Below are 25,169 nucleotides of genomic sequence, written 5' to 3' on the forward strand. Positions count from 1 at the left end.
CCAAGAAAAGAAAACATTACGCCACTAGTGGAAATATTCATTCGATAAATGAGGAATAAGGTTTATAGTTACTAACAGGATGGTGAAAACTTGAGCATATCGTAGTCTGATTGGTTAAGTTTTCAAAATCTGCTTATTTTGAATATTTTTTTTGTTAAAGTGCTTTCTAAAACAAAAAAATACTTTTAAAGAATTGTAATTTGTGCAATTTGAAAAGCATAGTTTTTGCTACCACTCAAAAATGCTCAATTTATCTCTAAAAGCTTTGTCAAACACCTCAATCTTTCAAAATAAATACTTTTGACATCCTAAAAACTTGGTCAAGCATGCTAACTTGTAGTCCCTCCCTTTGCTTCTACTTACTCACTATACTAAAACTATTCAATTTTACTTGTCCACTTTAACATATTACGAGAAATACAAGTTTTTTCTTGTTTTACCTTTAATATGTTACTTGTTTCTCATTTTCAAGACTATTGAGACGACATACCAATTAAAATGAGTATATTTGTAAAATATATATTTTATCTATTATTTCTTAAAAGAAATGCAAAGTTCGAATGAGTAAAAGTGAACAAAAGGTGTAGAGATTTTCAGTTTTTCTCAGAGTTCGAATGAGTAAAAGTGAACGAAGGGTGTAGAGAAATTTCAGTTTTTCTCAGACTAATCACTTGGCACTAACAAAGAGGTCAGAGGATCCCCAAAAATAATAATTTTGATTTATCCTAAATGTCTTCTAAACAAATTGAATGAACTACTTCCAGTGCCCTGGGTCTCCCATAAGATTTGTTGCAAAAATACTTCTCCAAAAAATTGCATATTCACATATTAATCTTATCAATAGGAATAAGTGAGATCAATTGTGAATATATTATCTAAATCAAGATAAACTTTATCATCTTCATGAACGGTATATTTTTCAAACATATGAAATGATATATTACAGGCTTCTTACAGCAGAAACAGATGATGACTTGTAACATACAGAATCAGATAACCAGTTTGATTCATCCTCAGCATACAACATACAAACATATCACTTCACCCATATAATTATGAACCACCACACCTTGTTTACTCCTTGCTTTCTTCAGAGCACAGTAGTTATTGTATATAATCCTTTGATCATGCGCCAAAGAAGCGAGGATAAATATATCTGCCTTGAGCATCGATCACTGTTCTTGTCGTCTGCCTCCTCAACCCATCAGCCTAAATCAATGTTGTTGAAACTATCGTGCATCTATATATCAACATCCTCCTGATAAATTATGTACACCTCGAGAATCAACTGACCTCAAGAAGTCAGGTTTAGATGTCGACTTTGACGGGAGATGAAAAAGATTTCCCCTCTTAAGAAGTAAATCAATGAGCAAACAATGAGCTGCTACACATCAGCAACCCACTTACTTCTGAGTGAACCATGGTTCATATGTCAAGAAAAGAAGTAACCCCTGCAAGGTGATATATTGAAAATTCTCCTCGGGGCGCAAGTGCACATACATGGCCACAAAGAAGAGCATTTATATTTCTTGACTCAGACCCAGGGTATCAGGAAATTCTGGAAGCACTGGAGTAGGTAACTTGCAGGTTTTTGTTTTTTCCTTCAAGGGAAGGAGTTTTCCCAGATGTAAACTCCTTATGATCCAGTAAGCTGACTGCACAAAATGAAAAACAAAAAATGAAGTGTATATGGTAAGGTAGAGCTAAAAAGAAGAGATTTAAATGCTCCAAAACATCAGAGCATCAACGGCTCATCCATAGCACACTTTTATGCAAGTTGGAGCTTAATATACTTAAAACTAAATAATTCAATTAACCAGCTAGCCTACATAATTAAAGAAGGGTCTAACTAACCGTAATCGGTATGTTCCCTTCCGAGGCGCAATGCTTCAGGTGACGTGATGCACTACGCTCATTCTCAGTAATAATGACTCCAGTTACAATCTTCTCACCGTCACAATTTTGAACCAACTCGAGAAGTGTTTTGAAAACTTGCCCACCACCATGCTGAGTGCCCCGGAAAGAAGAAAAAGGGGTATCATGACATGAAAGCTTGAATGACAACAAAGTAGCCACTCTAGGAACACTATCACACGGATTTGACTGAGAAACTAAAGACCAACAAAGACGAACAAGAGGATTCTTGTAATGTTATTATTGACAAGAATTACTACATTTATATTGAAGTCATATAAATAAATATGTTTACAAGTAGTAATAAGCTAAAGCAGAAAAATTCCCTGATAATTTCAAGGATGTGAGAAGAGATATATTAGATTCTGGCTAAATCTTGTCAAAGATCAGTTCAATTGACATTAAGCCTTCAATTTTTCCATGGGTTAAAAGAAGGGGCTCATAGAATAACATTTTGTTGAGCTGAGGTTGAGGGAAACATAAATCAATATTTTTTGCTGAATCATCTAATTGGATTTGATTTTTTTTCTAATTAATTTCTTATGTATTAGCAATAATGATAGTAACTCTCCAACGGAAACAGGAAGAAAGAAAAAACATATTATTCACAAAACCTATAAACCTAATGACGTATACTTCACAGAAATAAGAATAACTTATCTAAGAAAAACTCGAATTTTCATCTATCTCATGTGTCTATCAGATCAATTTGATATTCTTTGATGTGCTTTTTTCTGTTCTTCGAGCTTATAGACGTTCTTATTTTTTGATTCAGAAGAAAAGTTCAGTTCAACCCTACATTTGATCAACAGAGACACTATGACGCTTGAATCAAGCACAAAAAGGGAAAACTTGACAATTTGACGGGAATCTACAGCTCTCAAGCAATGAATTTATCTTGTGGAAAAGGGAAGAGTAATCAAGTATTTTTTTTCTTTCTTTCTTGGTGCCAACTTCGACAGAGAACTATAAATACAAGCAAACTTGGACACGTACTGGTTATTCACATAGTGATGCTTCTTTAATTATTAAATGGAATTAAAACTTCCTATATTTCAAACCAAGTACACAAAACTTGTTAAAGGAGAAAGCACTTGGTTCATTCAACTGAACAAATTCTGAGATCTATGGGACACAATCATAAGAATTTATTTATTCATAACATAGACCAGAGTAGTTTTCACTCTTCTTTTCCCTTTTTTTCTCTTTTTGTTTAACATTTTTAGGAAACTGGCACTTGAAATAGGAAAAGAAAAATGGAGTAATACGAGCAACTGAGCAAGAGAACAGCAAGAAAATAGAGAAGACAGTAGTTAGACTTCAAAAACCAAACTACCTTGATAATTTTAGCCATGTCGGTGCAGAAATTCCTTTCACCGTGAAGCATGATGCCTAGATTGTCAAAGATAGGGCTATGACTATTGTTTTCGACTGAACTTCCGACAGCAATAAACCTTTTGCCAACAATTTTTTTAACAACCATGTACCTGAAAAAAAGTAAAGATGCAACTAATCATGAATAAGCAAGTTATCAGGATCAACAACAGGAACAATTCAAAAGGAAAATGTAACTTGTGCAGTCTAACACCCTTCATCATGTTTTCCTAATCAAATAAGGAAGAGAACCATTACTTAGAATTAACATTAGCAATAATTGAAACTAAGTTACTTACAACAAAGAAAAGGAACATGCCTAGAGAAGATTTTTCAAATCAGCAGGATCCTTTTTTTCCAGATTAATCAAATAAGCATGGTCATTGAAACTGAGTACTTAATAAAGAGTTTAACTGCTTCAGCATAACACGTTGAGTAGATTTAGTCCATGAGATTGCAGTTTTCCATCTCTTAATCTTTAAGCAAATACATGTGGAGCTTTCACAAATCTAAATACAATATCTAGCTTGTGTAAAGCAATATGCTACCATTAACAAAGTCATATTTATGTTTTGAATTTTTATGCACACTTCCTCACTGTGGAGATTGAACTATAAATCACTTTTTGAAGATACACAAAAAAGAAAAAGGGTTAACTAGTCAGCATTTAATGCATTCAAAGAAGAATGTATAGACACAAGAAGGCACTAATCCTAGTATTTGGAAGCATATTGTTTCTTGCTATAAGCTGGATAAGTAGGAAGAAAAGTTTACTTTCTCAAAAGAGGGGAATACAACTTTTGTACAGGTAACACCGAGAATCCCACTAACTATATGTATTTGTTTTCTGGTATAGGTCAATAAATGATTGGAGAAACTACTGAGGGATTTTTTTGTCGGATGTCACAAATAAGAACAGGAGTATCTTCGGCTTAAATGTGAGAGGGTTCCATCCCTATGGAGATAGGAGGTTTGGGTATTCAAAGATTGGAGATCTTTATCTGAGAATTGCTGGTAAATGTTCATGGAGGTATGCAAGTGAAGATGGGACATATTATTAAATTCAGCTGAAATGTGGATTAATACAGCTGGAAATTAGCTGTCACATCAGTTGGTTACTGTTAGTTGTAACTAACTCATTCTGTTAGAGTTAGTTTGTTAAGTAGGAGTAAGTCTGTTAAGTGTACTTCGTTAGCACTATACTACACATGATTTGTATTGTTGCATTGTATAAATACTCCCACTGTGGGTTCAATTGATATATACAAAAATAATTCTTCTTCTTCTCTAATCGAGTTCTCTGCAACTCTCTAAATGTAGCCCAGTTAGATCAAGTTAGTTTTCAGCTTAGTTGATAGATTCTAACATGGTATCAGAGCTCAAGATTTTCACACACAAGTCAAATTGATTTCTTATTAAAGCAATGAAATCTTTCAGAACTACAATGACTTCACTCTTAGAATGAATCAGACATATCCATGTGTATCTACTATGATCATCTACTATAGTAACAAAGTAGTTCTTTCTGTCATGAGTAGGCTTGCTATAAGGTCCCCAAACATCAACATGACTAAGTCTTTTACTGTTACTTATAGGAAATTTCAATCTACATTGCTTTGCCAAAGGACAAATCTCACAGTTGTGTGACACATTCTTGTCTGAGAAATGCTTTAATGACTGAATATCTTGCATTACTCCAGTTGATGGATGTCCCAATCTGAAATGCCATAGCTTTGCATCTGCATTGTCATTCTCAGCAACTACTGCATTTATTGTGGATTTTATTGATTCCTTCAATATGTACAGGCCTTCCTTTTCCCTACCAATCCCCAACACCTTGCCATTGAAGAGTCCCTGAAACACACAGAAATCAGGGAAAAAAGAGACTGAACAAGAGAGTTCCCTGGTTAATTTGGAGACTGATAGTAAGCTGAACTTGAAGTCTGGTACATATAGAACATTCTTAAGTTCATGACCTTCTAAGATGTTGGTAGTTCCTGTACCTTTGATATCACATCTATTCCCTGTTGGAACTTGAACTCCACAAGAATCACCATCTTTTAATCTTCTAATGGTAGTTAACAGATCCTCATTAGGTGTAGTATGATGTGTTGCTCCACCATCAACTATCCATTCATAAATTTTACTTGCTTTGGACAATAAAGAGGTGATACCTGACATGTTAGCAACACAATCTGATGTTCCTGTTCTATCCATCTTGTCAACTAGATCCTGATATTGAGTTGGTGACATATGTGTTGAAGTTGCACTATTGGGAAAAACATCAACATTCTTTGTCAGGTGTGCATTTGCAGGCTTGAAGTCATGCTTGAAATCATCAGATCCTTTCCTCTTGCTCTTGAAATCTGGAGGATAGCCAACTAACCTATAACAATCAGCCTTAAAGTGACCTTTAAATCCACAGTGATCACAAATTGTTCCAGAAGGTACAAACTTCTTTGGCTTTGATATGTATCCCTGAGTCCTGCCTGCTAGAAGTGTTAAAGCATCTCTGGTCTTGTCCATAACTCCCAATGCTCTTTGGCTTTCTTCTTGTGCTGCAACAGCATATGCTTCATTGACAGTCACCACAGATTTTCTAGCCAAAATATTACTTCTAATATTCCCAAAGCTTTCATTCAATCCCATCAGAAATTGAAGTAGTCTTTGTGACTTCAGATGCTCCATATAGGAAGCTGAATCTGCACAACTACATCCAGGTGATGGAATCATTACATCCAACTCAGACCATAGATCCCTCAATTTCGAGTAATATGAAGTAACAGAGTCAGTTCCTTGTTTCAAAGTGGCAATTTCAGACCACAAATGGTAGGTTCTCATGAGATCTGATCTATCAAATCTTTCTTCAAAATCTGCCCAAACTTTCTTTGCATTCGAAGCATACATGATTCCTGGTAACAATTCACTTGTAACGGTGCTTGCAATCCATGACAACACTATCGCATTGCATTTTTCCCATTGTTCTTCTAATGCTCCTTTGTAATCTCCTTTTGCACAGGATCCATTAATGAATCCAAGCTTTCCTTTTCCCCTGAGAGCCAGCTTCATTTATCGACTCCACAGAGCATAATTTTCTGGTCCTGTCAACTTGATTGGAATGAGAACAACTCCAGGTGTATCAGATGCCTGGAGATATAGTGGATGATTGTGATTTAGGGCTGTTACTTCATTTACTTCATTTGGCGCCATTGCTGCTTGTTTCAGAAAGCTTCTCTCAGATCTTCACAGTATCTGTTCTTGTCTTCTTTTACGCAAATCACCAACATGGATAGTTCAGAAGGGAGGTGATGAGATGGCATGAACTTGTCAATGGGAATAAAGGAGAAACTGTACGTTCCATACTTGAATTTTTGGTTGGCAATGGGGATAGAGTCTGATTGTAGCTAGATGTATGGTGTGATAACAATACACTGACAGATGATTTACCGAGCTTATTGCATTTGTTTATTGACCAGTTGATCATAGTAGTTGAGACTCAACCACCATGAGATATAACTCCCAGAATACCTCTAATTCGTATGGGAGTATTATGAGGTGGAGCCATTCCTACTGAGATCATACAGCCCTACACAATATAGCTCGAGTTCTTACAGCCTTTAGTCCGAAGTAGCATCATCAAGACTATCTTACCCCGTAGCTAAGGAAGTGAAGAGGAGCTTTCTTAGTTGCCTAGGGAATCATATAAAGACGGAGACAAGCATCCTCAAGGACTTCTCAGTCTAATCTTAGAGTGAAGAACAAGAGAGATTCCAGACCTATATGGAAAGTCGTAGGGAAATCTGAGGCCATGAAGAAGGTGGCTTCACTTGGTATGCAGCTTGGGGTGTGTATGTTTGGGGTGGGTGGGGGGGGGGGAGGTGGACTATTTTAACCAAAAAAAACATAAGAAGCAGATGCATTCTTAGTTGGCGTTGCTTTTGCTAGAAACCTGGGGAGGATGTGAACCACCTTCATGCATTTTTTGACTTTGCTTCAGAAATGTGGTCATAGTATATATGATTTTCAACATTCATTTGTTACTTCCTAATTCAGTTAGCAAGTTGGAAAAGTTATGGAAAACCACAATTTTTTTGCATTTTGCGGTTAATATAGAGAGGAAAGAGAAAAACAGGAGAACTTTTGAACAAGTAGAGACTCCATTACCTATGGTCAAAAGTTTCTTTTATTTTCCTTGTAATATTTGTGCAATGTGGAAACACTTGTATGGATAGTTTTTAGACTTTTGGGAGGCTTAATGTACATTACTACAACTCCTTTTGTAAAGTTAAAATCTTGGTGAAAGAGAAGGCCCCACAATCATACCATGGAAGTCAAAATAACATGTTTCCTTTGGATAAACACACCATAGGCCACATCCTACACCTTAAACCCACTCCCAGTGTTGATGAAGATGTCTGGGACTGAGCACATGGCCCTTTACGAAGTAGGTTTGGGAATGATGTTTTTGACTGCTCTTTTGGTATCTATTTTGCCTTTAACTCCCAAAGCAGTCTAGAAGTCCTTTTGGATTATTCACACCTTTAATTTACTATCCGATGTTGGGCTCAGGGGTTTATCTTGAAGAATGAAGTGGTAGGAAAGGTGGAGAGGGAGTCCTTTAGTCTTATTAGTTTTGTAATATGCTAAAGTATATGTAGCATGAACAGTGATCCTTCCCAGTGCCTGAATTAATTTAGTTCAAAGATTGATAATGTGAAAACAGATCATTGGAGGTATAGGAAGAATGCCCGGTGCACTAAGCTCCCGTTATGTGCAGGGTCCGAGGAAGGGCACGACCACAAAGGTCTATTATACGCAGCCTTACCTTGCATTTCTGCCAGAGGCTGTTTCCAAGGCTTAAACCCGTGACCTCCTGGTCACATGGAAACAACTTTACCAGTTACTCCAAGGCTCCCCTTTCAGGTACAGGAAGAATACTAAAAGTTTTTGGCATAGAGATGATAGATGCTACAAAAGTGAATATAAGTTTTTACTAATATCTGTTGGGGGAGGAAGCACCACAACTAAAGTTTGATATGATGATAAATAATGAAAATAAATTGGACACGAGAATTTTACGTGGAAACCCTCAAACAAATAGAGGGGAAAAACCACGGGGTAGAAGAATTTTTACTATTATGATATGAAGTACACCGCTCTCAAATACAAGGAGAAAACCCAATTATACTAAGACCTTTCTTTTCCTTTCCTTTCCCTTTTTCTGCCTACTTTTTTTGTCTACTTTTTCCTTCTTTGAATTAGACTTTACTTAGCAGCCTTTGTTGACTTTTCTTTCAATATCAGTGCCTTATAGATCGCTTGAACAACACATGTAGAATGATAACCCTAAAAAAAGATCCTATAGAAGGATTATAGCTGGGAAAATGAATTTTCCATCATAAATGTAATATATAAAGGTGAAAGCTGAAAAATCCATAAATTCATCAGTTATATCTTGGGCATGGTAGAAAACTTACTTTTCAGGTGGTAAAATGCATCCTTCACTAATTGAATCAGTAAGCCATTTAGCTTTAAGCATGAAGGCATCTACTGCACGTCCATACAAGAATTTGATTGTTTGCAGCTGCAATAACACCAAGTAGAGACAAATATTTACCTTAGAATATCAGAAGTAAAATCTAGGATAATAGCAGTTCAAATGAAATGACAGGAAATATATAGGCAACAGGACAAGAAAGTTGGAAGATTTATAAATCTAAGTTATGGTTTTAGTATCTCAAGGTCAAAGGTCCAATTAATTAACTTTAAGAATATAAGAATCCAAATTCAGTTTTTTTATGACAGTAGTGCCCAGACCAGCTCCATGCGCCTTAACTATTCCACCGGGTATGTGCTACCTCCCACTAGCACATGATGCAGTAGCCAGTCACCGGACTCCGTTTTCACATATGAATAATGTTCCGTCTTATGCCCATTATAAGCATCACGCTAGAGACCTGAAATGAATTGGCAAAATAAAAGCAGAGAGACAATGACTGACCTTCTTTGAACAAAGAACAACAGGAACTGCATGGGGTTGAAATCCCTTGCATCTCTTCCCCCTATTAGTTGGAGGGGGAATATCAGAGAGAACTGTGCCACCATGTTTATTGATTAAGTCTTCAAGTTTCATCTCTCGCTTCCTAGAAAATCCCGTGACTAAGAATTCCATATTTCTGAGCATCAATCTTCTTCCAACTCTGGCACAAGAATTTATAAGACGTTTCTTGAGTTCTTGAGTTCTCGACTCTAAATATGAAGTTGGAGGCCTCAAATTTCTAGCAGCACTGGGAGTATGACCTACATAGATGAAGGTAATGAAAGAAGTGAAACTGTGTCCTTATTCTTTGAACAAACACTAAGTCAAATTACAAATTACAACTCACTAACAAGATTTTAGTGCAGCAGGTGACTTTTTAGGCTCCTTCCCCCGTTGAATCTCAGTTTCAGTTTCTGAAAAGCGAACGCGCTTTCTTTTTGGACACTCTATAGCAGCTTGATCTTTTGTTGTTTTCTTTCTATCTTTTTCTGTCCCAAAATCATGTGGAAATGCTTTTGAAGCTTCAAATCGACGGCGTGGTCCAGGGTTCAATATAAGGGGTGAGCTTGTGTTCTTGGGCATAGAAACTGCGAATTCATTCCCGTCTCTTGGAGTATCACCACAATTTCCTTTTTCGTTTGTCATTTGACCTGCTGGCTTTAGCATCGGTACATCATTTCTTCCCAATGAAACTGATGTATTAAAATAATATCCTTTCTCTGAAGATATATCAGTGCCAGAGAGTACACTATAAGTTCTTAGAGAGGTTACTTCTCGGCGAACTGGGACATGCATCCCTTCTCTATTAATCTTCGGAGTGGTAACTTGTTTCCCATGAACCACCTGATTAACAAGAACCGAGTTCTCCTGCAAGTTCGTAGCACATTCAATTGTGGGACCAAAGCTTTGTTGTTTTTCATCCCTTACATTATTGTATATAGCTGAAGGAGAAGACAGATGGTCAGATGATATACTGCACGGAACAACAGAACAGAGGGTATCATCTAAGGACAGATTTGAAGATGTCACAATATCCTGAGAGAGCAGTATCATCTCCTTTCCTTTGTTACATAAACCCTCAGAAGGTATACTCAATTGAGAAGCAACAATGACCCCTTCATCCTGTTTTTGTGCGACAAAGGAATTCATATCTGGAGCTATGTCAGCTGATTCTGAGAAATAACTTGTCTCGCCAACAAAAGGTTCAGGAATACTTTTGATAGCATTGCATTTGACTTGAACAGATGAGCGTACTTCCTTCTAAAGAGCAACATGAGAAGGAAACAGAAAATAAGGTATATCTCATGAAAATTGAAAAAAGAACATAAAAACAAGAAAGATCAGTGATAAGAACAGCAAGTGAAGAAGAGAGAGAGTAGTAATCAAAGCAAGATGACAAAGAAAGACTAAGAAATGAGATACAATGCAGAAAGGCAAACTCCAAATGTCAAATAGGACTAGCACTGCTGTGATCTCTTTTAGCAGTGACATGGCATCTAGTACTTCTGAAGCTCTGTTTTTCCTATGCTACTAAGAAACTTGTTGTGTTTATTTCATTGAAAAGAAAATTTGATTACTTTATGTCTTTCAAGCTTATCATGTCCAAAGATCATACCCTCAATTTTCCTCTGATTCTGAAACCTGGGTTAAAAAATGACCTGATTGGAGGACACAAGGATAAAAAGAAATAGAAGATAAAAAGAGATTCAATCTTTCTATATGGAGGAGTCCTAAACCATCACTACAGCAGTGATGTGTGACCCTAATTTAGATGATTAATGTTAATATTGACTAATGGATTGAAGGCAACTGATCTATAATGTAGTAACTTACAAAACAGAATCAGAATATACTTTTCAACCTGTTGCATCTGTGTCAATGCCAAGAATCAACGCATTCATTGGCTACAATATCGGACAATTTCTAGGCATACATGTGCTTCTTTCAAGTGACGGATCACTGAGGCTTTGGATTTACATATGACATAAGTTCTGCTTTAATAGTAAAATATTCCACAGAGGAAGGGTTGATGAAGGAACCAGTGACAAGATATACTTGAATTTACTGACCTTCAAACAAGTCCAACCACCAAACCAACGACTTTTGAATCTATTGGGAAATACTTTTGGTAATTCAGCACCTTCTCCTGTAAGAATGAAATACATTATCTGACATGAAGATTCTTCCAATGGAATGTGATATTCAAAGAGAAGTGCTTTACCTGCAACATTAATGTTCTTAACACTGGGAAGACCAATAGATGCTTGAAATGAATTTCCTTCCAAGACAGGAAAATTGACTTTCTGCATAAACAGGGTAACGTTAAGGCCCAAACTAATCCACGGCAAAAATTAAGAAAACCAACCAGGTATACGGAATGGAACAATTATTAATACAGAAACTACATGGAGACAAGAAATTGTCACATATCTCTGTCTTTATTAATAGTTTCCACTTTTGATACTACTGAAGCTGAACCAATAGGAGTTACCTTCAAACAGTCTGACATGTGATCACTCTCACGTGCCACTGGGGTGATATCTGCAACCAAATATGGATCCTTTGTTGGTTTTCTCTGCCCGTCAGCGCTAAGAGACCCAAACTCGTCCACTTTCAACTGGGACTCACTCTCAATATCATTTAAGTTTTGCTCGGTAAAACTATCTCCCGACTGAAGAATGTCTATTCCATGAAGAATAGCTCCTTCCTTTTCCAATTTCCCACTACATCTTTGAGTTTGTGAAGCAAGAGTATCTTTAACGTGAGACAGACTAAAATCATGGAAATACAAATCAGCAGAGTCACTAGCAGATAACCCCACATCTTGGAATGCATCTTCCATTCTCAAATCCTCCGATTCTGATAGAGAATCAATTTCAGGTATCTCCTCAGTGGCACACTTGCAGCTTTCATGACTCTCTTTCCAAGCTTCCAGCCTTGCTTGTTTTACCTGTAGTGCAGCTTCTAACACAGTTGAAGCCGGAAATCTTTTTGAAAATAGTTCATCTTTGAACACCTCATGAATAACCAGTGCTTCAGATGCAGCAATCGACAACTCAATTGTATCATCCATTTGATTGACTTCATGTAAGCTGGCATTTCTCTCATACCCTTCTTTTTTGTTCACATTATTACATCCTTTTCCTAATGCAGAAAAGTTGTCTACTTTCAATTCCTTAGCACTCCCTTCAGGAACAGTTGGGATTTGAACACACTGAACTGACAGAGCATGACTGGACTTGATCCTTTCTGCTTCAGATATATCTTCAAGTGTAGTTGGAAGGTTCTCTGAGCTACAATCCAATGACAGATGAAGATGAAATTGAACCACCTTTAAAAGAAAGTAACATAGATATAGTTAAGGACTGCACTGGTAATACACAGGTCAGAGCATCATGCAAGAAGTGGCAAAAACCAATTATGTGACATTCATTATCTTGGTTTCTCTGATTTGAAAGGAGTTAGAGAAAATCAATTAATCATCCAATCAAACTTAACTACACATCCCGAACTAGTTTGGTTGGCTGTATGATTACTCTACAACCATTCAACTCCAGCAGTGGCCAATTTCATTCCAATATAAGGCAAATTATGGGATCTCTAAAGCTAGAGGTTCTCTAAATGTCACACTTATTTTTGCCCCCAGGGGTTCTCAGTTAGCAAAGGTTGAGGGACTTGTGCTTAGGTCACAGATTTGAGCCCTATGTCAAGCGAACTAAGTCCATTATATAAGTGGATAAGGATAGATAGGAGACCAATAGTTTCGAAGGGTGCAGTTGTCCCAAAGTGTTGTCTCTAGACAGATTTCTCGATCTCCAAAAAAAAAAAAATCTAACACTCATTTCTACACTGACATACAAGTTTCTGACCAAATTGAGAACACTCCTGGCATATACCAGACTAATGTAAGTGTAACAATCACCATTAATCCTTGATCCCCGAAACGGAGAAGGAGAAAATAAGAAAAGAATACCTGGGTTAAAGGCGACTTGTAAGTTGCACGCATGTACCGAGTAGTTCTTTTATAAATTGCACGCATGTAGAATAGATGCACAAGTTTGCTTGAAGGAAAAAGAATGGGGAAAGGAGAGAAAGACAATCTACAATTTTACAAAGGCACAGAAGAATGCTAAAATCGCCATGGTTGAATGATGCTATACGAAAATTTTGATTCCAGGACCAACCGTGAATGCACGCACAAGGTTGGCCAGTAGGTAAGCCAACAGGCAGGCAAGTGAGATATTGCGGCCTTCTATAACTCCTAGAATTTTGTAACCTCCACATGACAAATTAATGTGGTGTTTATCTCATTTCAATTGCTATTGAAGTAACATTCTTCATCCCATCCTTTTTTTTGAGATTAAGATGTTATGCAAGAAGATGAATCCAAATTTGCAAGGCTGAACTGATCCAGTGTTATGCATCTCCATCAATTCACTAGATGCAGTCTTAGATAATTGCATTAAGTACTAGTTTTATAGATCAGTTTCACTTTAACTTCATGTACTAGTCTCACTCGTGGAAACAGGCTAAAAGAACCTAGAGAAATAGATAAGAGTCTGAAGAATATTTTTCCAGGCTTCCTTTAAACAAAAATGAAAGCAAACCTATGATAAAGTCAGTAATAAAGGTCACCGACCAACCATCTTAAAGCAGAACCATAAAGAATGCACAACTTTCGCGAGAACATTCTGTATCTTTTGTGAGGTTTAGCAGCATAGCTACAGTCTCCTTTCCTTAGCAATTTATGAAAGACAAGGAAATATGGGACTAATTATTGAAGCCTTAGAGTCTCCCTCTTTTATTTCCTTTTCTTTTATGTGATAACTAATTAGGACTACTGACAAAACGTAAGACCTATACACAAGGAGTATACATAGACAATTTCATAGAAGAAGAGTTCAAATTCACAAATCTATCCAACCACCTATCATTCCACCCCATAAATATAAGAAAATATACTGTGGTCATCTGAATTTGTGAATCTTCATGTTCCAATCTTGAATATCCCTAGTAAAATAGGAGTGGCCAGAAACCTTCTATGCACCACCTAGATACCTCTCCTACAATGGCTTCTTTGTCATGTAGATGGGATACAGCTGCCAAATCCAAACATAAGATTCTCTCATCACGCCGTTGATGACCACCCAGAAAATAATTGTTACAGAATAAGGACACTCCTACATAATCTCTTTCCACAAAGCTACACGAGAAGGGCTGTTGATTTGCAATTTTCCACACCCCATCCTCTACCACATATTTTACCTTATTGGACTTCTCCATAACTTCTACTTTTCCAAGCATAATCGCCACACTTGCTAGTAAAGCAGCACAGCTATTTGTTCCTCACCCAAGGACCCCAATTCCTTATTAATAGCAGCAGCAGTTTTCTGGTCAATCAGAAGGGTTTTTGGAACCTTCCAGGCCATCTTACAGGAAGTTCCTGCAATTGATAGTGTTTTTTCTATCACATATGGAAGCACGCTAAAAAGTGACAAGAAAGAGGTTGGGAGGCCTGAAATGTACTGCTTAAAAGGACTAGTTTTCTATCTTTTGACAAATTATTCCTTTGCCGATGCTACTAATTTTTTTCAAACTTCTGTCACTTCCTTATGAAAAGCACCTAGTGAGAGGCCCAAATAAGTAGCACTAAGCTGGCCTCTATCATCCAAGTCTTGAAATCTACGTCAGTGTTGAAGATAACTTTAGCAAGCAGAAACGATATTGATTAATGTCAACAAGTCATTAGTACGTAAAATATGTAACCAGATTTTAACCGTTTTACAATATTACTACTTTACTATAGGTAGTCAATAAAGAATAGGATGTTTGCGTAACTTCTCATATTGTAGCAAAATATCAGTTATCACATCAAAAAAAAATCCATACTTCTCCTGGAAGATTTCAACTTAAAAACTAAAGTCGGGAAATAACTCACAGTGAAAGCAAAGAATTTTTGAAACATTTTATAAAAACAAAGAGTTCCCTGCAGCTTACATTGTTAATCGGTTGAACCAAACTGAGTGGTGAACTATCATCACCAGATAAGAATAGATGGCAACTCTTATACCCATCTTCTTGTGTTGATTGCTGATGGGACACCACTGCATTATGTTGTTGGAGAAACTCCTACATATAGACCAAGGAGCCAAATTGATTTTTCTCATGGCACACGAGTCTTATCTAGAAAAATTAGAAGTTTGTAGACCATGAAAAAACTATGAAGGAACAACCATGGTAGTTAGCTGTAGTAAATATAAGCAGAATCAATTTGTCCTAGCTCACAACAGATTATTGGAGCAAACAGGATGCAGAATCATCAACTTAGTATTGAAATTTATTGCGCCTCACTTTTGCAACTTCATTTTTTTACTTTCCTGTTGGTTTATCTCTAAGCTTACACTGGTATAAATGATGCTGATAAACATACTACAGATTGGTGTTGCTACAAAAGGTAGACCTAGGACTTTCAGTAACTGGTTCAGAAATGAGAATGCAATTAACAGTTCTGAGCAATGATAGCTTCCATCCTCGTAAGATTAAACCACGCTCAGTTCGATCCACATTTACACTTCTCACCGTGTTTATGCATTAGTTATATGGTGTAAATTAAAAGCTTTGGTATTGTTTCAACATCTTAAAGTTCTCATCAATGAAAAAATGTCGCACAAGATACTAATTTAATGCAGTGAATTGTTCTTCTCGATGGCAAACTCATAATAATAACTTGCATCTTTTCATGAGCTATATTGATTCTTATATTTGAAATGAAAATGTAACTAGATGTTAAGGACAATCCTTAAAATTTCAAACCTCTGCTAATGTCTTGCAAACAAAAATAAACTTTTGCTTCCAGGTAATTTCACTTTGACTTCCTAGAGTTTTTTTTCCTTAATCCTTTGATATAGAACAATACTATGACAAAGTAAAAAAAAAAATCTTGTATTTAGCAGTTATTACTAGATGAAAAAAAGTACAAGCCCTTTACTTAGAAAAATAATAATTAAAGACCATACCTCCATATGCTGGTGAGAACATGACTTCCCAATATTGGTACCATTGTAAGATGATTTGGTTTCAACATCATGTTGCTGAAGCCAACCCGGAAGCCAAGCAGTCTCCTACATCAATCAAATTGTTCAAATAAATGAATTATCACTTTATTTTCTTCGACTTCTTTTTTCAAATTATTGAGCTTGTAAGCAGTGATTGAAACTGAAAATTTTTGCAGAGATTTCTGATTCTGTTATAGGCGTAGCTTATGAATTTTTTAAACCATGAGGTCTCTAGTTCAAATTTCAGCACATATATAAGACTAGGTGATTTGTTCCAACTTTGGTTGATGTCGAACTGGTCTAGACACCACGGTTATCAAAAACAAAAAGTATTCAAAGTTTAAAAAACAGTGATGCAATTGAGAAATTACCTCGGAGAACTGAGGAGGACGAAACCCTAGCAAGCTCTGCATTGAATGTACAAAAATGTTAATCACACTGCTCTGTACACCACCCGATGAGCTACCAGTAAGAGCAGAAGATTTCGTCTCAATTCGCGCCAGTTCCTCTTCGCGCCAAAACCTAAAGGGGGATTCTGCGTTTGGGCTTCGGTCTTTTCTCGTTAATTGGGCCAGTTATTAATCAGCTTTAGGGCACAATAAAGTGATGTATCGAATCCTAACTCACAAGATAAAAGTTCATATTGATATAATCAACCAACTAGTCTACAAAGATTCTTCGACAAATCCTTTCATTTCTTATCATGGATACTATTTTTTTAGGAAACCTTGGTTAACATAAGGTGTAAATGACAACCTTTTTTCACTCTTTTCCCCATAAACTAAGACATTTTTAGCTTTGTGAATAGTCTAGCATCAACTTTTTATGGGATGAGTGGTCTTTTTAACATGACTTGAACAATTCTTAATTCTTGAGCTAGTATTTAGAGTTGAGTTAGGTTCAAAATTTATTTTTTTAATATTGTATCACAGCAAGACTTATCTCGATTCTCATTTCTGATATTGGGCACTAATATTAAATTATCCATGCACCGGACATTCAACCATGAGTGTGAGTTGTGTGTGTGAAGAGTCTCACATGAATCTTTTACTGAATGAGTGGTCTCTTTAATAATATGAATTTGGCATGCGATCCTCACCTCTTGAACGAACTTTAGGGATTGACTTAGAGTCAAGATTCATTTTTTGAACAACTTGCATTCATAGGGCTCACCCCACGAACACATTCTAGTCACACGTCATTGATAATGGACGATCTATCGTTAGTTAAGATTGAAGTGACACTTTTTTATAGAAGATCTACTGAAGTACCTTAAGGCGAATAAGGCTCTCAAATGAACTAGACGTCTGATGGAATGCTCTTGCCGTGTTGAGAAGCATTCGTCCAGATCTTCATTGATGAACAATGAAGAAGAAACAACAAAGAAGAAAAGACAGAACTAAACAAGATACTTTGGGCCTAATACACAGAAGAAATAAGATTTGGGCCTTGCAAGAGTTTGGGTCGTTTCTGCATAACTTACCTATCAAGACTCAGAATAAATTATAAGTACATAGATTAGTTTTAGCACTTTCTAGAATTCATAGTGAACTGTATAAATAGAGTTATAATTTGTTACATAGGATTCTGTATTAGAGTTATAGTTTGTTACATAGGATTCTGTATTTTTTTTATTCAGTCCTTGCATATTTACATAGCAGTCCTTTGTAGTGTGTATAAAGTAATGTAATTAGAGAGCAATCAGAACAAGAAATTTGTCCCAAATCTCAATTAATCTTTTCTATTCTTTCTAAAAGTTCTCAAAGAAATCAGTCACAAAAAATTCTTTTGTAAGTCTATTAACTCTGGAAAGACATGATCCTTCCCAAAATATGAATCTTGCATTTCCTAATAGTATTTTTTTTAATTTATTTAACAAAAGTCAAACATAAAAAAATAGGTAAGAAATTCACTATTTTATTTCCTATTGAAATATTTTTCAATAAACTTGCTTTAGAGAAATGCCAATTGAAGTGTCGGTTACCAAAAAAAATGTCTGCTATATACTTAAATAATCTTCCGTTTCAAAGGAATTTGGATTCTATTAATTTGCATACCCGACAGCAACAGCTCAACCAACCTCCACATCTCTTTTCCATACACCTCATTCTTTCCACAAGTATTATGTCTCAAGATGAACCACTTTTAACGAAAAATTACAATATATATATTATTCTTTTAGGTATATATAATAGATGTTGAATTCTCTTGATTTTTTTGTGTATTTACTTAGCTTCTTCAAATTTTAAATTTCTTTGAGTAAAAATCTTAATTACGTTATTACCGCCAGGTATTAAATTTGGGGGAAAAGTTATTGTGTTTCTCTGAACCATGATAGGGCTTTGGATCCTCCCAAGATGCTAGTGTACAAGAACTTATATGCTATCCAGTTAAATTGATATAGAATACTATATAACTCTTCTTAAAAGCATAATATCATAATATAGAAAATAGAGTAATTATATGTTGATGTCGATTGCATTACACTAATAGAATCTAATAGTTGTAATTTAGTCTTGTATCACTTAATCGTGACAAGTATTTTTAGTAATTTTAACAGCGATTTCAATATGAAATGGAGATAATAGCAATAACAATTGTTGATACACATACACCCTTCCTCAATTCCTCTCCCCCTCCCTCTCGATTTTTGAATTTGTTTATTTCTATCCAATAAAAATTGCATTTTATTTAAGAATAAGATTAAGCTAATTTTATTTCAAAAACATTTAATACTGAAGATAATATAAGACAACAATATAATTAATTGCATGTATATTACTTTTTATATACCAATAAAATCAAATTTTATTCTTATTAGTTACTTAATGTTTTAAGTTAAATAAATATATCACTAAACAAGCATTTGATTGTTATTCATGTAATTAAAGCAATCAACAAAATTATTTACTAGGACAGTAGTGCCAGTTCATCTTGGACCCATCTTAGCTATTTGATTGTCATTTTGCATAATTAAACAACTCATAAGGTATGATCATATTTATGTATCCTTGTCGTTGGTTAAACTTTAATTTAATTAGAAAAATAATTGATATTATAAAATATTAGGGGTTGTTTAATAAGATCAAAAGAAATATAGGTGCATAAGACCAATATCTCCGTATTTATTGTCCTTACTTATAGTACAAGATATATTAAAGCTAATTATACTATTAACAAATAATTACAATACCTTCTTCTTCTTTTTTTCTCTGGAAAATGTTTCTTCTAGAAAAATTAGGATAAGAGTAAGAAAGGGTAATCAATAATTAATTTTGAACTAGTATACTTACTATTAATATAGGGGGAGTTGAACTGAACTCTAAACCAGTGAATTCTTTATAAATCTCAGCCTTCACTTTACCAAAATTGATCATTAACGATAATTAATTAATGTCAATAGCTTAATTGCTGCTAAATATGTTTTTACCGGTCACAATTATATTTTAATACTCTTCGTAAATGTCATTAAAATCTATCACGACAATTAATTCTAGTGACAATTAACTAATGTCGGTAAAAAATTTAACACTCTTTATTATTATTCATATTTATTATTGCTAAAAGATGTTTTTCTATAATGCTAGGAACTTTAACCAGAAAAAATAATTCTTTTTAAGTAATTAATATTGATTTCACTTCATTCTTAATGCAGACTTTTGACAAAGTTTCACTGGCTTATAAGTAATAAAATAACTATAAGAAGAAATTGATGAGACCGGCCCCAAAAGGGCACCAATTTCAACACATCGTATCAAAATAGAATACTCCCTAAAAGTACAGAGACTACAAGGGACAGTTCGCATGTTGAAATTGTTGTTTTGATATGTATTTTTAGAAAGTGTTTGTTTTGATACATTGCGTTGAAATTGTTATCCATTTGACATCGGACTCGAAATTTGATGGTTGACAAAGCCTATACTACTTTCATGAAGAAGCCAGCTATAAATAGATCTAAATGTTTAACCTATGGGCTTAATCAAGGGTCTGCATGTTGTAATATTTGTATTGTTAGGATAATTGTAAGTTTAGCTTATAGATTATGATTCCTTCTTTTCTTGTCTGATAGAGCTGATTTCTATATAACATGTTCCTTCCATCTTAATTTTTGATTGGAAATTGACTAAGGTTGATTTGAAGCCCCGCGGCTCGAACAATAACTATATTTTGGTTATTTTGCTCATTTTCTTCTCTAGCTTTTGAGTGTTGTCTTTTATTTATTATTGCTTGTTGTTTTACACTTCTTTAATGACCATTTTAAAGAAATAAAGAAGTTTTCTTTATCTTACAGTATTTATATTTTGTTTTCACCAAAAATGAACCTATGGGTAGAGGAGTAGAAATTTGGAGACACAAGAAGAAACGTTTTAAAAAGAAACAATTAAATGAAGACATTGAAAGGCCAACGCACATCAACACTTTGCTTTAAAGTCTTGTCACAAAAAATTATTTCCACTCAACAGACAAATTAACACACTATCAAATTACTATAAAATAATGAAAAAGCCCATAGTAATCATAGACGTAAGCAAAAGCTTCATTTTCCTTTTTTTGGCCCTTCCCCCCTTCACCAAATGCCACTGCAAATATTGTATAATTTACACATTCTTTTTCTTTAAATACTCTCTTTGTATACCAAACTCCATACCCTTTTGCTCTCAGCCCTTTTCTCTGTCTCTCAGCTTCTCTGTTTCAAGGTCTGTTTTTTTTCTCCTCATAATCACTCCTTTAATCTTTGCATTTAATTTTCTCTCATAACATTTGCATTATTTTGTCCTTTTTTCTGTTTGTGTATGAGGGTAGTGGGATTTTTGTGGGGGGTAGGGGGTGGGGGTCTATGACTGGATCTGGATCTGTGTTCTTGTTCAGTCAGTCTTGATGTTCTGCATTGTTTTCCTCAAAGGTATAGAAAGCTTTAATTGACATTGTGACATCTGGAAGTTTCTTTTTTATTTTTTTTATTTTACTGTTATATCTGCTTAATTTTGTCTTGCATGCTACTTGTATGGACATCTTCATTCAAGAATTTTCAAGAATTTAATTCTTGAGTTGATGAGTTACAAATTACTAATTTGGTGATCATTTTATACTCAAATTGTTTGTTAGCTCATGTTTTCAAGAAGATTCTAGTATGATTTTGTAGTGGTGAGTATGAAAATGCACTTGTGATTCTGTAGTGGAAATGTTGAGATCTAACTAAAAGGGTGTCTAGATAACATAATCTTGTGAGTAGCAATTCACTTGGATCAGCACTTTTTGGGTTAGTTTTAGCTAAAGATGCTAACTTAATGTCAATTTGCTTTGATTTTGGTTGACTTAATCATGGATCTTGAATTTGTAGGGGTCAGTGAGTGTATATCAGGAATAAGTGAAAATGGGCTACTCAATGGTTCTCATTATTAGTAGTCTACTTCTAGTCTTTCAATTGTCAACTGTAGTTGCGAAAGGCAAAGCGATTGGATCTCCAATCATGGCTCCAGCACCAGCACCAGGTCCTGAATACACGAACCTAACGGACTTACTGTCCGTTGCAGGCCCTTTCCATACATTCCTTAACTACCTTGTATCGACAAAAGTCATTGAGACATTCCAAACCCAAGCTAACAACACAGAAGAAGGGATCACACTTTTTGTTCCCAAAGATTCAGCCTTTACCTCACTCAAGAAGCCCTCACTTTCCAATCTTACCTCAGATCAACTTAAGTCCCTTTGCCTTTTCCATGCCTTGCCACATTACTACAGTCTAGCTGATTTCAAGAACCTTAGTGACATTAGCCCTATTAATACCTTAGCTGGAGGAAACTTATACTCCTTGAACTTCACCGATGACTCTGGGACCGTTCACCTTAACTCAGGATGGTCTAGGACTAAAGTTAGCAGCGCTGTTCGCACCACTTATCCAGTTGCTGTTTATCAGGTGGACAAAGTCCTTCTTCCTGAAGCTATTTTTGGGACAGATTTACCACCAATGCCAGCTCCAGCACCAGCACCAGTAACGGATATCGCCCCTACTGCTGACAGTCCAGCAGCTGATCAAACAGGCAAAGCTAGAGCACCAGCGTCGCCTGATTCATCATCACCATCAGCTTCTCACAAGATGATGAGCTGGGGCATTTTGAATCATTTGGTTTTGGCAATTGGTGGTGGATTCTTGATGTTTTTCTTGTAAGGAAAATGATCTCTCTGGGAGGAAATTCTGTTAAATTAATGTTGAACATCATGGTACATCTGTTTTTTCTTATTGGTTTTGATATACTCCATACATTGGGGATTTAGTATTGGTTACTTTACAATATTTTTGTATACATTCATGTATCATTTTCATTTTCTCATACTCCATATTCTTTATCAACCTTTTTCTATTCTTTAGTTTTATTTATCATTGTGGAATTCTTTTTCCAAAGTGCTGAGCTTTAAGCTTTTCAATATTGATTCCATTGCTATATTGCAATTTGCAAATGATGTCCCCTAATTTTTATTGCACATTGCATATGATAACTCATGGAAAAACTTTGTATATGTTGCTTGTAGGGTTGTACATAGGCCAGGTTGGTTGAGTTTTTTCAAATATCAAACTAAACTAATTGTGGTGGATCTTTAAAATCTATAATTTAAGCTAAATCAATAAAAATTGGGTTTTTTAACCCCTTTTTTTTTTTTAATTTTGTTGGATTTTTTTTTTTTTGGATTATGCCATGTCAAAGAGGACAATTGAAATCCAAAGTAAGTGTCGCCTTAGGAAATCAGTTAAGCATTAGTTTTTTCTTTTTTCGAAAAATGTCCTTACTTTAGTAAATGATATTTTTATTGGGTACATGAAAATCGTAAACAACACTTAATTTGGATGGGAGATAATATTAGGTAGAAGAGTTTGATGAGGAGCTCTTGATTAATGAATTTGGAAGAGGTAATTCTGAATACAGGAAACTTAAGTGGCCCAAATCAACATTTTTCAAATTATCTACAGTCTTTAGTTGACTAAAATTGCCTAATTACAATTTCCAAGGATTTTCTTACTATAAATAATGTTAATCTGTTTGGTGACATTAATTTTATGTCCGACCTTTTTAATAGTTTGGGAGAAAATGATAAAGCCTTTGGTAAAACATAATTAATACACAACTAATTTAGGTTGTTACAAGTGTAATTTGTACTCCATAGTTTGTCTTGTAAAAAAGGTTAAAGTCTTGAAGAAACTAGAGAATATTACTTCTTCTGTCTCAACTAAATTTTACTCCCTCTGTCCATTTTTATTTGTCCATTATATTAAAAATAGATATCCAACAATACTTGTTCAATTAATAAAATTAAGAGATAATTTTAACCTAATTTCTAATTTATCCTTATCATTAATTAGTAGTCATTTCCTATTACATTTTTTGAGATATTGTATTTATTATATTCAAAAGGTGATATGATAAAATTACCCTTCTATTTATAATTTTTTAATAATTGTGCAAAATCAATAGTGGGTAAGTAAAGATAGATGGATGGATTAGTTATAGTTTTAGCTTTTTTTACGTCTTTTAAAAAGAAATTATAGTTGATTAAATTATCTTTTATTTATTAAATGTTATTTGAGAATTGAGTTATAGTTAAGAAAAAAATATTTTTTTAATGTTAGGGGTATACTTAAAAACAATTGCAAACTTTGGTCTTGAATTTTTATAATGACATTTATTTTGAGCTAAACTTACAATTAAAATAAAACGAAGGGACGTATATATGATGAGTTTAAATTTTGTGTCCGATATATATAAAGCTTAAATCATAACACACACATATCACGATCTATTCCGTCAAATATTTTACAACTGGAATCACATGCGCTCCAAGTAATCTACTAACTAATTCACGTGTCAAGATTGATACTATCTCAGTCTTAAATTATTTGTCGCATTTTTTTAATAATTTTTTTTTATATTTTAAATAAGATGTAATTTTTTTTATAAAATATTTATTCTATTGAGGTATTTGTAGTCTCCAAGAATACTGACTACTAAGAATAAAATAGAAAAAAATTGTTATTATTATTTTAAACTTATATAATAATAATAAAATTGAAATAACTATTTTTAAAAATTATAATAAATATTTTAGGACGAGGTAATAAAAAAAAGAGTGAGCTCTGAGGAGTGGTCAGTGTAGATCTTAAACAAACTCATTTTTATGATTTATGAGATCTTAGAGAAGTCAACTAATTAAAGAATCGAATAGTTTATTTATCAACAAAGATACCAAATTCAACATGGGCGGCAAGTTTTTCTTTTTCTTTTCCTCATTAATTGAAATAAAACAAAATTTAAAGTTACAAGTTAGAAAAAAGATTTTGAAAATTTAAAATGTATTTGGATAATTGTAGTTTTTTGAAGGAAAAAAAACTAGTGAAAGTTAAAAGATTTGAAAAACTTTCGTCGATATTTACTTCCTCCATTCATTTTTGCTTGTCCTAACTCTATTAGCTTAAAAATAATTTCAAGTTTACTTATTCGTTTTAGCATTTCAAGAAAAAGACAATTTTGCTTTTCTTCATATTTTACCTTTGATATTAACTAATCATTTCTCAAGTCACTAATCTAACTTATATGGGTGTTATGATCAAATATACACTTCATTTATTATTTCTTAAAAAATATGTAAAGTACATTACGGATAAATAAAAATGAATGGAGGAAGTACATTCAAACTACTGCTTGAGAATTTATTTATTTTTTCAAATTTTGCTTGCAAAAACTTAAATAAGACACTTCTAATATTTGAAAATAATTTAACTTTAAAATTTTTAA

General features: G+C 34.5%; 2 protein-coding genes across 3 annotated transcripts; one reads left to right on the forward strand and one right to left on the reverse strand.

Annotated features, from left to right (window-relative positions):
* Window positions 1-869: 869 nt before the first annotated feature.
* LOC129893238 (uncharacterized) lies at window positions 870-16,871 on the reverse strand. Of its 2 annotated transcripts, none has more exons than XM_055968741.1 (12): window positions 16,755-16,871; window positions 16,345-16,449; window positions 15,326-15,457; window positions 11,820-12,659; window positions 11,550-11,631; window positions 11,398-11,474; window positions 9,679-10,585; window positions 9,290-9,588; window positions 8,766-8,872; window positions 3,251-3,401; window positions 1,855-2,007; window positions 870-1,655 (listed from the first exon to the last, which is right to left on the reverse strand). In XM_055968741.1, exons 1-12 carry the CDS (start codon window positions 16,794-16,796, stop codon window positions 1,521-1,523), a joined length of 3,030 nt encoding a protein of 1,009 aa, XP_055824716.1. In that variant the 5' UTR covers window positions 16,797-16,871; the 3' UTR covers window positions 870-1,520. The 2 variants fall into 2 exon arrangements, with proteins under 2 accessions (XP_055824716.1, XP_055824715.1); XM_055968740.1 differs by having other exon boundaries at window positions 9,679-10,588.
* A 4,033-nt stretch (window positions 16,872-20,904) lies between these two features.
* Window positions 20,905-22,688, forward strand: LOC129891933 (fasciclin-like arabinogalactan protein 7). The gene is made up of 2 exons (XM_055967422.1): window positions 20,905-21,080; window positions 21,725-22,688. The coding sequence occupies exon 2, from the start codon at window positions 21,758-21,760 to the stop codon at window positions 22,550-22,552; it is 795 nt and encodes a 264-aa protein (XP_055823397.1). The 5' UTR covers window positions 20,905-21,080; window positions 21,725-21,757; the 3' UTR covers window positions 22,553-22,688.
* Window positions 22,689-25,169: the final 2,481 nt, after the last annotated feature.

This window comes from Solanum dulcamara, chromosome 6 (genome assembly GCF_947179165.1).
Source record: "Solanum dulcamara chromosome 6, daSolDulc1.2, whole genome shotgun sequence".
Taxonomy (NCBI): Eukaryota; Viridiplantae; Streptophyta; class Magnoliopsida; order Solanales; family Solanaceae; genus Solanum; species Solanum dulcamara.